The 14488-nt window shown below is 43.1% G+C and overlaps 1 protein-coding gene and 1 long non-coding RNA gene across 5 annotated transcripts in view; one reads left to right on the top strand and one right to left on the bottom strand.

Moving 5' to 3' along the window:
• The first annotated feature begins 1188 nt into the window (after positions 1-1188).
• On the top strand, positions 1189-1487 carry LOC117761559. Its single transcript, XR_004613849.1, has 2 exons — positions 1189-1222; positions 1354-1487. It is a non-coding gene; the product is annotated as an uncharacterized LOC117761559 (long non-coding RNA).
• A 243-nt stretch (positions 1488-1730) lies between these two features.
• The window catches only part of LOC117761540 (myosin-10-like), a 57606-nt gene continuing 44848 nt past the window's right edge, over positions 1731-14488 (bottom strand). For 3 of the 4 annotated variants that reach the window (XM_034585535.1, XM_034585560.1, XM_034585552.1), the window contains 17 exons: positions 13012-13224; positions 12673-12817; positions 11626-11832; positions 11400-11504; positions 10315-10467; positions 7727-7975; positions 7423-7635; positions 7055-7267; positions 6775-6936; positions 6497-6625; positions 6270-6358; positions 6005-6128; positions 4171-4260; positions 3628-3746; positions 3310-3418; positions 3011-3183; positions 2496-2643 (listed from right to left, as the gene is read on the bottom strand). In XM_034585535.1, the coding sequence (XP_034441426.1) occupies positions 2496-2643; positions 3011-3183; positions 3310-3418; positions 3628-3746; positions 4171-4260; positions 6005-6128; positions 6270-6358; positions 6497-6625; positions 6775-6936; positions 7055-7267; positions 7423-7635; positions 7727-7975; positions 10315-10467; positions 11400-11504; positions 11626-11832; positions 12673-12817; positions 13012-13224 (2641 nt within the window). Of the gene's footprint in view, positions 2644-3010; positions 3184-3309; positions 3419-3627; positions 3747-4170; positions 4261-6004; positions 6129-6269; positions 6359-6496; positions 6626-6774; positions 6937-7054; positions 7268-7422; positions 7636-7726; positions 7976-10314; positions 10468-11399; positions 11505-11625; positions 11833-12672; positions 12818-13011; positions 13225-14488 lie in introns of all 4 variants that reach the window. The other variant, XM_034585543.1, reaches the window with a different exon arrangement.

Below are 14488 nucleotides of genomic sequence, written 5' to 3'. Positions count from 1 at the left end.
AAGCTTCCAACCAAATGAAATCCTGTGTAGTGCACCGCTTCCCAAAAGAGTGGTTACAGGAAAATAAATGTTTTTGTTCAAAAAGAAGTTTGGGACGTGCAGCTGCCGAGGGCTTGGCTTCTCCTGTAGTTAATCACAGCACTGTAATACTAGTTATAACAAGGAAGTTCTTATGAACATAACACAGCGGATATGATATGAAGCACGGCAACGATACAAAAAAAAAAAAAAATTAAGTGTTGAATATATTTTGGACGTACCGATTTCATCTCAAAGTTTTGTTTCACATCTGTAGTAACATTTTTTGCCCCTTTATGTTCCTAATTAGTGTCTAAGGCACTTTTAAAGAAACATAGTTAATTGTTAACATTTGAGTGAAGGGCAAAGGGTCGACCGGCCCAATCGGCGTATTCAGAAAAAAAATGAAACCAGGAAATAAAACAGTTGAATGGTGGATGGATACGGGTACGAATCCCCTTCCACACAAACCCTGTAGTGGTTCAACTGATTCCCTTTGCAGCTGTATTTCAACAAGAGCCTGCTTCACCTCAGTAGCGATGCAAGTGAAAGAGAACTTGGGCTCAAGTTGCGAGGAAAGAATAAGAGAAACTTCCTGTCACCACCTGTCTGTCAATAGTCTGAAGTCAGGCTTCAACTCGCACAATCATAGCACAGACAAGTCCCATTGTGTTCATCTTTACGTTTTATTATAACAAACGTGTCACAGAGCTGCAAATTAAAGGTTAACATCCAAGGGCACAAACAGCTCACCTGGTGGAGGAGGAAACCATGTATGGAGGCTTGAGTCCTCCGCAGGTTCGGCTCTGGCCCGTCCTCTCTCTCTCTTTCTCTCTCTCCCCATTTCAACTCTGTCCGTTCAATAAAGGCTTAATGCCCCCAAAATATCTGAAAAAGTAAATAAATCCAGGTAAATTTGAAAAACCCAAAAGGTTATTGAATTCAACCATCTGGATGAAAATGTATTCTGCACGGTAAAGAAGTCAGCATGGTAGTGCTGAAAACAGAACTCCTGTAACAGTGTCGTGTACAGAATAAAAGGATCAAAATCTCTTCAGAAGAAATTGAGATTTGAGTCTCTACATCTCCATGACAACTTCAGCTCCAGCACTAATGGACTTGTGAGATTTTGTCAACACATTTTTGTGTTTCCCTATAGTTGGAAACTATAGTTGTTATGGTTCTTTAGCTTCTGAGGTTGTCAGTTAATTTTCCATCAGCTTGTCAACTAATGCACGTGTGTACCTCAGTGTATGGAGAGGCTCAAACTGAGATTTGTATTTATGATAGTGATAAAAACATGAATTACACCTTACCCCCGAGTGCACCCAAGAGCAATTCTTACATTGTGTTGCTTTACCATAAAATAAATTACCATAAAATATATACATACTTTGTTTGATTGAATTAGAAAATAGTCACAACTTCGGGAAAAGGTTAAAAACCAGTTTCCATGAAATATTGAAAGTAAAAAAAAAAAAAATCTTTGAGTGCTTTTAGACATCTTGTCAATGCTGGCTCATGTTCTAAATGTTATCATGCAACAGATGGAGTATTTTTATCCAGATGGTTAAATGAGAAAAAAAACACTTCAGAACAGATGTTAAGTGCTAAACAACCTTTTAAGTTTTAAAAGGTTGCCGGGGATTTATTGACTGACTCAGCTCTGTGACGTGATTGTAATAATACAAACTGGGACACAAACACTGAAATGTAGTGAGAAGATCATTATTATTAATCAGTCTCAATTTCTAATCAAAGTACACATGTAAATCTAAGCTGTAACCATTTAGTGTCACTGAGTGAGCACTTTAGTGTTTCCAGTAAGAGCTTTTTTTCCCTGTTGGTTTCCAGTTAAAAATTCAAACATCTTCATGTGCAGTTCTGTGCATTTTCCAACATATCCAGTCGGTCCAAACTGGATTATGAGATACTCGATAACCAGTGTGGTCAACAGTGCAGAGCAGTTAACCTTATGAGCTCTGAGATTCTTACTTAAAACCTCAGTGAGACATTCCTTCGTTAATCGTTGAGATGAAGTAACAGAGAAAATAAAACACCTTTTTGTCACAGTAATACATTTTCAATTTAGTCCACTTTGTTCTATTGCAAGCCCCGGGATGTTAGTCGTTCCTGTAGTGTTGCAGTCCGTACATCAGAGGGTGAAGTTGTGATGCTAAGAAGATACATGGCTGACAGATGAACCAGGACTAGCAGCTTGCTGAATGAGAGCAGAGTAAGGCAGAAATGTCCGTTTGCCCCTGTGACACTCCAGGCCTGGAGGTTTTACTTTGGGGGAGGGCGGTGGATTTTCCCTGCAGTGTTAACTGATACAAAAAGGGCAGAGTCGCACTGCCGGGGCACTCTGCCGAGGATCACTTGGTGGGGGGGAGGAGTGGGCCAAGGGTCACAGGTGAATGAGGTGAACTGGAGGTGGGGAGTGACAAGGGAAAAGCGAGGAATGAGTGTAGCTGGAATCACTCTGCGTTGGGGGTTGGAGTCTCGTTGAAGTCGCTGGCGCGACTGTCGGCGTCGTCGTCTGACATGTCGACAGAGGCACCGTCCAGGTTGAGGTTGCGGCGGCCTGAGCGGCTGGAGGAGAAGCTGCTGACTGGACCTCCACGCCTGGTCAAGACAAATCAATTGAAAATCTTAAACCTCTGCTGCATAAAGGAAGAGGAACATCTCAAACTACATGCCAGTAAGCTATGGACTATCAATGGAGCTTTTACACATGTTTGAACATTGGACAGAGCCAGAAAACCTGTTTCCTTATCTGTAATCTGTTAGCTAAGCTAATCGACTGCTAGCTCCAGCTCCAAGTACAAACTGGAATCAATCAAATAAAGATACATATGTCTCTAAAGAAGTTCGACACATTAAAAGTAGATACACACGCAGACAGAATTGCATATTACACACTCAGTTTTAAAGTTGCCTGTTATTATTATAAATGCATCTTGCTTCAGAGCTAGCAGAGTCCTCCTCGTACCTGAGGCGGTTCTTGAGGGAGTTGACTTCCCGGGTGAGACCCTCACTGGCCTCGGTGGCGTCATCCAGCTCCCTCTGCAGCTTCCTGCGGGAGGCGTTGGCCCTGGTGGCTTCCTCCTCTGCCTCCTCCAACTGACGCTTAAGCTGCTTCATACGAGAGTTGGCTTTCTCCATCTGACAGGAAGGTGAACGTGGTGAGAGGTCGTGCTTTTTGGATAGTTACTCTGTCAACTGACAGAATAACAAAAAGTAAAAGCGAATCTTTCTATGCAAATCAATCTGCTCATCATGAGTTAATACCTGCTCTTTGTACTGATCGGCATGACGACGCTCATCCTCCACCTGCATCATCACCTCCTTCAGTTTCTTCTCCGTGCGACGGACGATTTTGTTGGCTGCTGCTCTCTCCCTGGAATTTCAAATCAGACTTTAAATAACTTGCATAACATGCTAAATCTTCCTCCCTCACGAGTGTATCATGTATCCTACTATCTGAACAGGAAATCTTAATAATAATAAATAATAATAAATTGATTTATAGAGCGCTTTTCAAAGAACTCCAAGACACTTTACAAACATTAAAGTTAACAATGACTTTATCACTTCATGGACACATACTTGACTTCCTGCTCCAGCTGCTCCTCCAGCTGCAGGATCTTGGCCTCCTGGGCAGCGATGGACGCTTTAAATTTCGACTTGACCGTCCCTTCCAACTCGGCCAGCTTCACTTTCAAATCCTACATTCATGATATGCAACTGTTAGGATCCAGAGCATTAAATATGATCAAATATTGACTTTTCATCTGAAGCTATCCCTCCATGGTGAAGTGCTTCCACAGTAAATGAGAACAGCAACGTGAGCAACAGAACAGAGGATTGTGTGCATGTACAGAGCAGAAACAATAAAGATATTGAACTGCAACAGTAATTCCTCTGTTATGTCCAGAAATAAAAGAGAAATTAGAACGAGCGCTGACCATCTGCTGTGGCAGAGGTGAGAAGATGAAGCTCATTGATGCAGATGGAAACATTAGAAACTTAAGGTTATGTTCTCTGTGTATTATGAGTGAGATGTTTCACTATGGTAGCAAGCTTCTCTGCAACCCTCAGAAACTGGTGAGTGAATATTCATATGTTCTAATGTAACAAACTATACAGGACCTTGTTCTGCCGTTCCATCTGCTGTCGAGCATTCTCACTCTTCTGTGCAGTGCCGCGCTCTCCGGTCAACTCAGTGTTCAGGCTTTCCACCTGAGAAAGAGAGAAAGGGGGTGAGAGACAGAGGCATGTTGATGTAAAGGTCATCTACCTAATGTGCGACAAAATTAACTAAACCACAGACAAACTGTCAGTGAATGTTGCAGAGTACTGATTGATCTGAGAGCAACAGTACTCAGAATACCTCCTCACTAATACGTTTTAGTCTTAAATCACATCACTTACTGCAGGTATACCAGGCGTCCACACTTGTTGAGCTACTAAAACTAAGACTTTTGAAAATGCTGTTGCCCTTTTTTAATTTGAAAACTCTATGGTTCATTTTAGTCTGGATGAGAAAAAAATCATCCAGACAAAAACACGGAGATTGTTTCTGATATGGAGCAAAAACGCTCGTCTGGACGGAGATGTTTCTAAAACACCATTTTAAAATGAAAACATATTAGTGTTGACAAAGTCTCAGTTAACATTTCTGTTTTCTGCTTGTCTGACTGTGTTCACCATCTTTTTTCCACACGAGAATTAAGATGATTACAGTTATTTAATGTGTGGTGTTGGGACACGGTATTTGTGTTCTACACTTCGGCCTACATGGGCAGTCAAAAGCCTGAAGCCGCATGTCCCTTTGTTCCGGAGAAAACCAGACCCTCCGGAACTCAGTCTCCCAGGGGGCATCAACGTCACACAGAGGTGTGAAAACCCCCCCAGGGAGACAGGTTTCAACTCCCATTGGTCACTCTGGACCCCATGACCTGTGAGGTCACCGGGCCAATATAAGGCCAGGTCTCCCCCTCTTCTATCTCTTTCTACAATCCCTCCAAGGAGAGTAGGCTGTCCAGCCTCTTTCCATCCACCTCTTCAAGAGGAGCACACCGCTCTTTCCCTGCAACTTCATGGAGGAGAGTTGCAGCTTCCAGCTCATCTCACCAAGGAAACCTCCTCGCAAGCTCTACCAACGTCCTAGCAGCGACGCAATGTCCTGCAGGAGAACTTCAACCAGCAACTGAGCTGCACAGCTCAACAGAATCACTAAGGCAGGAGCCACAAACCAGCAAGACCACTTCACAGAACTGCGAACAGCACAGCAAATCTTTTTCCCGTTTCCACGGACGGGTAACACTGGGCTTAATAATTATACTAGGCTAAGCAAGACTGTTTATTCGATTCTGTGTGATGTTTATAAGTTTGATTTGTGGGGTTGTGATATACGCATATCTTTTCACCTAATTACCTCTGAGCCCCCGCTACATGTCGTAAACATTCCAATAGGGGGGGAAGGGTGTTATCTTCAAAGTGGCCAGCCGCCATTTTGGAAGCACACAGACATATACACATCTTTGTTTAGTAATTACACCGTTAGTAATTTGTGTTTTTATACTTTATTATATTCATAATAAATGTTTTCCTTTCACAAATGTTTTTCATTAATGTTGCATAAGTGAATTTTGCCAACCTCTACACTGTCAAGAACTCTATATCCTTCAACTATCTATATGGTAATTTTGGTTATAGTTATTAATTTAATTGTTAATCAGAGTTCCAAATTTGTAGTTAGTACTTTTATGAGACTTAATCAATAAATTGGCTATCTTTTCCCTTCCTTTGAAGGGTGGTGCCCCGAGGTAACTTTAATCAATTAAAGTTATTATTTAATATTAATAATAAAATATTAATATTTAATATTTTATTTTGATAACCAAATTTATTGAATGCCGAAAGGCACACCATTTTATGGTATCACGTTTAATGCATTATTGCACAACAGTGGTCACTCTACCTGCATTGTGGTTTTTCTGAAGCGGTCGTTGAGCATCTCCATGTTCCCCTGCTCCTCCTCCAGCTCCTCCTCCAGCTGCGTGATCCGAGCCTCCAGCCTCCTCTTCTCTTCCAGCAGCGATGACCTGACACACAGTTACACAGATTACATCTCTCTACTGACTGCTGAATTCTCATTTACACTAAGACCGAAACAAATAACCAGCCCATCCCCAAAAATGGTCCAATATTGATGTGAAGATTTGTACAAACAAAGTGACACTGACTTTCCAGAGACGCTGTTGGAGATCTCATCAGCAAGTTCATCTCTCTCCTGCTCAGCATGTCGTCGGGCTCTCTCTGATGCTGCATGGTCCTACACAAACACACACAAACAAACTAAGTCATTTATTCCACCATTTTGATATTTCCCATGCTTGTGAGGTATTAAAGTCAGAACATCAGATATAATCAGCTGATCATTAGTTGATATAGTAAAAATCAGGATCTCCACCTCCTGTAGCTGTAAGATTTCAGCTTCTAGACTCTTGAGTTTCTTCTCGTTCTCTTTGGACTGGGTGAAGATCTCATCTCTGGAGGCTCTAGCATCCTCCAGCTCCCTCTGATAGTCCTTCATCTGAGCCTGCAGGAGAACACAGACAGTGTGGAGCAGAGAGATACGCCAAACAGAGCTGGTGAAAGCAGTTTTCAGTTCTACCATCAGAAACATATTTCCCATTTTGTGATGCACGAGGAGGGAAGCAGGGACCGGATGTCTGTTTGTGTTTGTACCTGTAGTTTGCGGAGCTGTTTGATGGCCTCATCCCTGCCTTTGTTGGCAGCTTCGATCTGTCCCTCCAGCTCGTTCAGGTCCATCTCCAGCTTCTTTTTGGCGGCGCCAGACAGAGTTCTCTGCTTCCTCTCATCCTCCAACTCTGCCTCCATCTCACGCACCTGGAGGGAAACAACAACACAGAGTACGTCAGGTTAAATCCTGGGTTTCAGTACTCCATATACTGATTTGAGGATTCTAATATGTCATCCTATATCAGCCTTGTGTCCCCCCTTGTACCTGTTTGACCAGCGCCCTCTTCTTCTCCTCTCCCTGCTCATCTCTGGCCTGCACGTCTCGGTCAAACTGGGCCTTCATAGCCTGCATGTTGACCTCCAGACGCAGTTTGGCATCTTCTGTGGCCTGCAGCTCATCCTCCAGCTCCTCCAGCTGAGTCCTCATCTCCTCCACCTGCTGCTCTAGCATACGCTTGGACTTCTCCAGTTCGTGGACCTGTTCAGTGTGAGGATACACAGAATACGTCAAGCAAATAAGTTACATGAAGTCAGACTGAGGGTCCTTCAACAACCACTCTTCACAGAGAACAACAGAGATGTAAATTTAAAAAGGTGTCAGCAGTGTCATTTAGGAGGTCAAAGGTCACTCACATTCTTTCCTACGTCGTCCTTGGAGCTCATCAGGTCCTCCATTTCAGCACGGAGCTGCTTATTAAACCGCTCCAGTTCCTCTTTAGCCTCCAAAGCCTCCTCCAGAGCTCTGGCCATAGACAGAGCCTTGGTGTCCTTCTCTCTGGCCTCCGCCTCGGCACGGTCACGCTCCTCAGCGTAACGAGCTGAGATGGTCTTCTCCTCCGCCAGCAGCTGTGCAGAAAAACAGTGGCCTTTAATCCTCTGAAAACACTCTACAGCCTCTGTCTATCATTTCTGAAAGACTGTTAGAGATCCAGTGTACCTGATCAAACTTCTTCTGCTTCTTCTCCAGGTTGGAGACGATATGTCTCTGGTGGTCCAGGTCCACCATCAGGTCATCCAGCTCCTGTTGCAGTCGGTTCTTGGTCTTCTCCATCTTGTCCATGGCCATGGTCTTCTCCTCCAGATGCTGGCTGGTCAGCTCCATGTCCTTCTGAAGTTTCTTCTTTGCCTCCTCCAGGCCCTCCATCGCTCCCACGTCCTCGTCCAGCTTCTTCTTTGTCTCTAACAGCTGCAGGAAATATTGTTTAATATCAATGAACAAACAAAGATAAGACATGCTGAAGTCATCATCTTGCTTTACTGTTTAAAGTTGTGGGAACAGAATGAAAATATGATTTCACTCAATGTAACAAAACGCAAACAAGGCAACATATCGCCTTCCTGTTTATGTGTCGCAGCAGCAGCTCAGTCCACACAAACCACACTCACATTTTAGACCCAGTTAGCGATCAATCTTGAATTTGAATTCTTTGCATCTTTGTGACATTCCTTGAGTCCTAATTCAGTCTCAATCAAGGCAGTTCATGAACTGCCATTTTAAAGTCTTGAGTTTGTCATTTTATTATTGGGGATGGTACCAATTGGATGGTAGCAGCTGTCAACCACACGATATCCAGGGCCAAATGCATACTGTGCTTTATTAGGGCCCGAGCACCGACGGTAATTTTTCAGGCAAAAGAAGGGGCTTTTTGAGGGCTTAAACATGCTCAAATACTTACCAAACTTTGCAGAAAATTTGAAAGTGGTGAAAATGTACGTATTCTGGAGTATTTTGAAATGGGCGTGGACGCAACAGGAAGCCCGCCATTTTGGATTTAGTGGCCATTTTCCACATTTTCCACATTTTTACTTTGACGAACTTGTCCCAGGGCTTTCATCAGATCAACTTCATATTGAGGTGAATGTCATCTAAACAAGATGGAGTATAAACTACATAGAATTTTGCGTTTTCGTCACACGGTGGACGGACGGACGGACAGACTGACACACGGACGGACGGACTGAAATTAAAATCGAGACATTTTTTTAGTACATAAAGCTTTAAGTACTCAAAAGGCACTTCTGGCAAGAATGAGTGTTATAATATGGGAAATGTATTTAAGTGTGTATTTACTGACGTCAGTATTCATGATTGAAAATCAACAATGACTATTTATTATATCACCTCAACAGATCAACTTCATATTGAGATGAGTGTCATCTCAACAAGATGGAGATATAAACTACCTCGGTATATATGATTTCATAACACGGTGTGACCGTGGCGTGGCATAGAATTTTGATGATACGCCAAAAAAGAGGGATTCATTATAACTCCTCTGTGCATTGTTCTATCAGCCTCAAACCTCATTCACACATTGACAGTCGCGCCCTGATCAGATCCATGTGTCAATATTGACTCATCATTACAGCGCCACCTGCTGGCTAAAGGAAGTGTTTTATTCTTTGATGCACTGCTCCTGGCTGCTTTACAATATACAGCTCAAATGAGCAGAGACAAGTCATACGACCATGGTCAGAATTGTGACATTTCCTCAAACCGTGTAAACATTGAAGTGCGGCGAAGGTTCATCCTTCGCCAAAGGAGACGATGTTGTCATAACTCCACTGTGCATTGTCCTATCACCACCAAACTTCTGTCTCATGATCAGAGTCCAAAAGGAAATGTCTTGTTTTTAACATGTCTTACACTTGGATGTATTTCTCCTCATCCACTGACCGCAACCATGTCAAACTGTGTCAAAAGGGTCTCAAGACATTGATAATGTAGGCATAAGATTACTGTGAGTTCGGTCGGTCCGTCCGTCTGTCTGTCCGTCCGTGAATGTCATCTCAACAAGATGGAGATATAAACTACCTCGGTATATATGATTTCATCACACGGTGACCGTGGCGTAGAATTTTGATGATTCCCCAAAAAAGAGGGATTTATTATAACTCCTCTGTGCATTGTTCTATCAGCCTCAAACCTCATTCACACATTTCTTTCCGTCCAGACACACGGACGGACGGACGGACGGACAGACAGACAGACAGACAGACAGACAGACAGACAGACAGACAGACAGACAGACAGACAGACAGACAGACAGACAGACAGACAGACAGACGAGAGAATATAGGTTTCAGGTAATCCTGCATTGGCTTCACTTTGCGGAGCCATAGTCTATGTCCATTTTTACAAACAGTCTATAAGCTCACTGCAGTCAACAAGCATAAATCTGCTTCTTCTCCAGTGCTTTTAATTTTACTAAACACTCAATGCTCTTTGGAAAATAGCGAGAAACATGCACTTGCTAAAATCATAAACACATTTTTTATTTCTTGGCGTTTCTTAACTTGGTGCACAGCCTCAATCAACAATTTGTTTACAGCTGCTATGCATGTCAAGGACAGATGTTCACAGCTGTAAACTCTTGCCTGGTCTTTCTCTCAGCACTCAGTTGTGCATCAGTAGGAACGGGAAAGGTGTGCCTGTCTCAAACATGTATGTTTGTGTGTCAGACCTGTGTCTGTGTATGTATATACGACCTGCTAGTTCAAGTTTGTGAAGATGAAGAACTATACCTGAGATTGCGCCAACTGCAGGTGTTTCTCCAGGTTGCGTCGTGCCTCCTCCTCCTCCTCCTGCTGCTCCAACAAGGTGTTCTTCTCCACCTCCAGCTGCCGGATTTGGCCACTCAGGTTCAGCTTCTGGCGTGTCTCCTCCTGCCTCAGCTCCTAAACACCGCACCAGAAACAAAAAGCATGAGAAAAGAAGGGAGACCTGTGTGTGTTATTCCCATAATCTGCTATTAACACTGATCAGTGTGAAAATTAAGTTGTGGTAACATTGTCCAATTGACACAAAATTGCTCACGCTACATCAGAGCCCCTACTTGAACAGATCTATATGTCTGTATGTAATAATAGTGATGGCGCCACCTACTGGCAACAGGAAGTAAGCTTTGTTTTACAACTGTCATTCGATTGACAAATTTTCACAGTGTGATGTGCAATTGATAGCGTGGACCGTAATGAGCAATTAGCAGGCAAGGAACGACATCGCGTGACGGACGCAGGAAGTGAAGCGTTTATCCTTGCTGCAGTGCGCAAAATGCATGCAACGCGGAGACGTGCGCTTGGTCATTGATCGCTCTCTCCACTAACCGCAACAGGCTTCAAAATGCGTGTGCTCGGGCCCGTTAGTGCTACAACGTGTCCGTCCGTATTATATTTTTTTTGGGACGGACCGACGGACGGATTTTATTTTATTTATCTTTTTCATCCGTCTGTCTGTCCGTATATACATTTTTTTTGGACGGACAGACAGACGGATTTTATTTGTTTAATTTTTTTTCGTCCGTCTGTGTCCGTATTTTTATTTCTTTTTCTGTCCGTTGATTGAGTGGACCGTAATGCGCAATTAGTAGACAAGGATCGACGTCGCGTGACAGACGCAGGAAGTGAAGCGTTTATCCTTCCCGCAGTGTGCAAAACACATGCAATGCGGAGCCGTGTGCCCGGTCGCCGATCGCTCTCTCCACCAACCGCAACAGGTCCCGAGTTGCGTGTGCTCGGGCCCGATCAGTGCTACAACGTAGCCCTACTTCTAAATCATGTTTTCTTTCTCTTTACACTTTTAACAGGAAGGCTAATGTTGACGTTCACACCTCCGAGTCTTGCAGTTTACTGTTCAGGTTGTCAACTTCTTTGGTCAGTTTGACGCCCTTCTTCTCCGCCTCCTCCAGCAATGCACAAACGTTGTCCAGCTCAGTCTGATAAAAGACAAATACAGGGTTATTATGACTAAAGTACAATAAACTGATCCACAGTATGAGATGAAACTGAGCAAATGTTGACAAAAAAATCTGAAAACCACGCCATGGAGGAGTTTACCTGGAGTTTGTGTGAGCGTTCAGACAGCTCTCCCTTGGTCCTCTCTACCTCTGTGGCTCTGGTCGTAAACTCCTGCAGCTGGGACTCAAGTTTCTTCCTCTTGTGTTCCGACTCTGTCTTTGTCTGCTGCAGACTCTTCATCTCACAGGCCAACTCTCTGTTGTCAGTCTCTAGACTCTGCTTGTTCTTCTCCAGGTTGGCTTTGAACTGTATGGAACAAGAAAATGCTTTTATTGATTTTTGTTTGTAGCCTGTTTAGAGGCTTCTGAGGAATGGTCTGGATTTAGACAAGAAAAAATATATTATAATCACAATACTGAAGCTGGCACAGCCATTGTCTCTGTACTGATAGATGTGTCAATACATGAGGCGGATTTATAAAGTTTTATGTCTGCAAATAAAAGCCTTTCAAGAAGCAGCTGGTGAACTTAAAAAAAAAAAAGATTCAAACCAGCCAATCAACGTCATCTATTTACATCCTTGCAACATAGTATAGAATTAAAGACACACATTTTTCGACGGTAACTGTCCGTATTAGGAACATGTCAAGAGTGTTTCACTCAAGTCGGGAGAATTGCACTCATCTCTATTTCACAAAGTCCTGAAAAATGTTTCTTTGTGAAATAGAGATGAGTGCAATTCTCCCGACTTGAGTGAAACACTCTTGACATGTTCCTGGTGTTTCAATACATTTTCTCGTATTACCTCAGGAAGTGCCGACCTTACAAAGCTCAAAGGTAGCCTGGCTTTGAGGAACACCTGACTGTACGTAGCTGAACACCTGCTGCACTTCTGACAACCTTTCTCGGCCCCAGCTCCTCATGTCATGCTGCTAGCTCATCTTGAATTGTTTTTCAAATATGTCACACATTACAGAGGCAGGTGATAAAATTAGACCAAACAGCATGGATATGTTATAAGGGTAGATGGGGTAGATATCATAACATTTTATAAACTCTACACTTGATAAATAAATATTGATATGGATAGATCATGTACATCACAATATAAAAAAATCAGATCGGTAATCAGGTGTGACCCACTCACCCTCTTGGCTTGGTCGAGCTGTTCAGAGAGTTCTTCCAGCGCTGTGGCGTGCCTCAGTCTAATTTCCTGGATCTGAGCCTCGTGGTTTTTGGTCTCCTCATCAATGGCCTTCTTCAGCTCTGCCACTTCTTGCTCTCGCTTGGTCCTGGAGATCAGACACAAAGGGGAGGGTTAAGGAGAAAGGGACAACTATCAGGATATAATATAAAGACACATTTATTGTGTCTATTATCTTAACTGAGTAATGACCACGTATGTCTCAGGCACCAAAGAGGATTGTCTTGTCTTTCTGTGATGAAAGACAAGAGATCCGTTAAGCTCAACTGATGAAACAAGCACCTGAGCTCCTGCTGAGCGGCGGTGGTGTCCAGCGTGTCCTCCAGCTCCGTCTTCAGAGCCTCGAGCTCCTCACTCAGGTCCCTCTTCAGTTTTTCCGCTTTAGTTCGACACAACTTCTCTGATTCTAGATCCTCCTGAAGCTCCAACAGCTGGGCCTGCAGCTCCCGAACCTGCTTCAAGGCATTGTTCTTCTGGACGATCTCCTCGTCACTCCTGGTTGGAGACACAAATAACAAATTAGTTTTTTTTGAGCAGACTCTAATCTCATCACTTACTAATGGAAATTATGGAAAATATCCATAGCTTACATATTCATCTGAGGATGTGACTTTCTTTTACACAAATTAATATCTTGAATAAACTCAACATATTTCCAAGTTTCAATATTTTTAACTTTGGGTAGAAGATTCTTCGAGGATATTTTGGTTGTCTGAACAGCAGCACATAAAATATGGACAGACAGACAGATGTCCGTCCGTCTGTCCGTCCAAAAAAAAAAAAAAAATACGGACAGACAGACGGACGGACGAAAAAAATAAAATAAAACTAGGGCTACGTTGTAGCACTAACGGGCCCGAGCACAGGCATTTTGAAGCCTGTTGCGGTTAGTGGACAGAGCGATCAATGACCAAGCGCACGTCTAATTTATCCGCTAAGATTAGTTTTAATTAGGTATTTTATTTCTGCATAGTAAGTGGAAGTGGAGACGCATCGTCCATCTTTATTTAAAGTCTATGGTTCTGAGTGGGAAGACACAGGCCTTTTACAACCAAGAGACAAAAAACGGCTAACGAGAAAAAAAAAAGGCTTGTTAACAGTTTCTCTTCCACTGTGCAATGACAGCATCAATTAGTTCAGCTCTTCATTGCTTAGTGTGGAAAAACTACTGCGACAACAGTACTGAGAGCATCAATTATCATCAATTTTCCTGTGATCAGACACGGCTGTCTCCGAGATGAAGGATCTCAGCGAGAGACGCTGAGGGGAAACACTGCAGCTGGTAGCAGTGAACAGAGGAACGCAGGGAAGTGCTGAGGAGAAAGAGAGTGTGTGTGTGTGTGTGTGTGTGTTTGTGTGTGTGCTGAAACACGCACTGCATCTGTTGAAAAGGATATAAGTCGGAGTTCAGGGTTGACTCGTCTGTTTTCTTGTGCCTATTTATGGTCCTCCTATTAGCTGTACCACCGTAGAGTGCAGTTGTCATGGAAATGGGATGAACTGCACTTGTGAGAGGATGTGTGTGGTGTATGTTACACACTGAAATGAGCAACAACACTGACGCAGTATTTTACCACACCAGTTTAGGTTTGTAGTGATGGTAGTACCTTTAAAAACATATGCCAGTGGACTGAATGCTTTAGCACCAGGCTCAGATGTGAAACTTTCTGTTCTTTAAGACCTGGTGAACTGAACTGAAGCTGCCTCTTGGATGAGAGATGAACTGTTTCACTTAATCACATGATGTAGCCTATAAAAT

The sequence above is a fragment of the Hippoglossus hippoglossus genome, chromosome 1 (assembly GCF_009819705.1).
Source record: "Hippoglossus hippoglossus isolate fHipHip1 chromosome 1, fHipHip1.pri, whole genome shotgun sequence".
Taxonomy (NCBI): domain Eukaryota; kingdom Metazoa; phylum Chordata; class Actinopteri; order Pleuronectiformes; family Pleuronectidae; genus Hippoglossus; species Hippoglossus hippoglossus.
The sequence above is the reverse complement of the archived record's forward strand: the minus strand, read 5'-3'. Positions and strand labels throughout refer to the sequence as shown.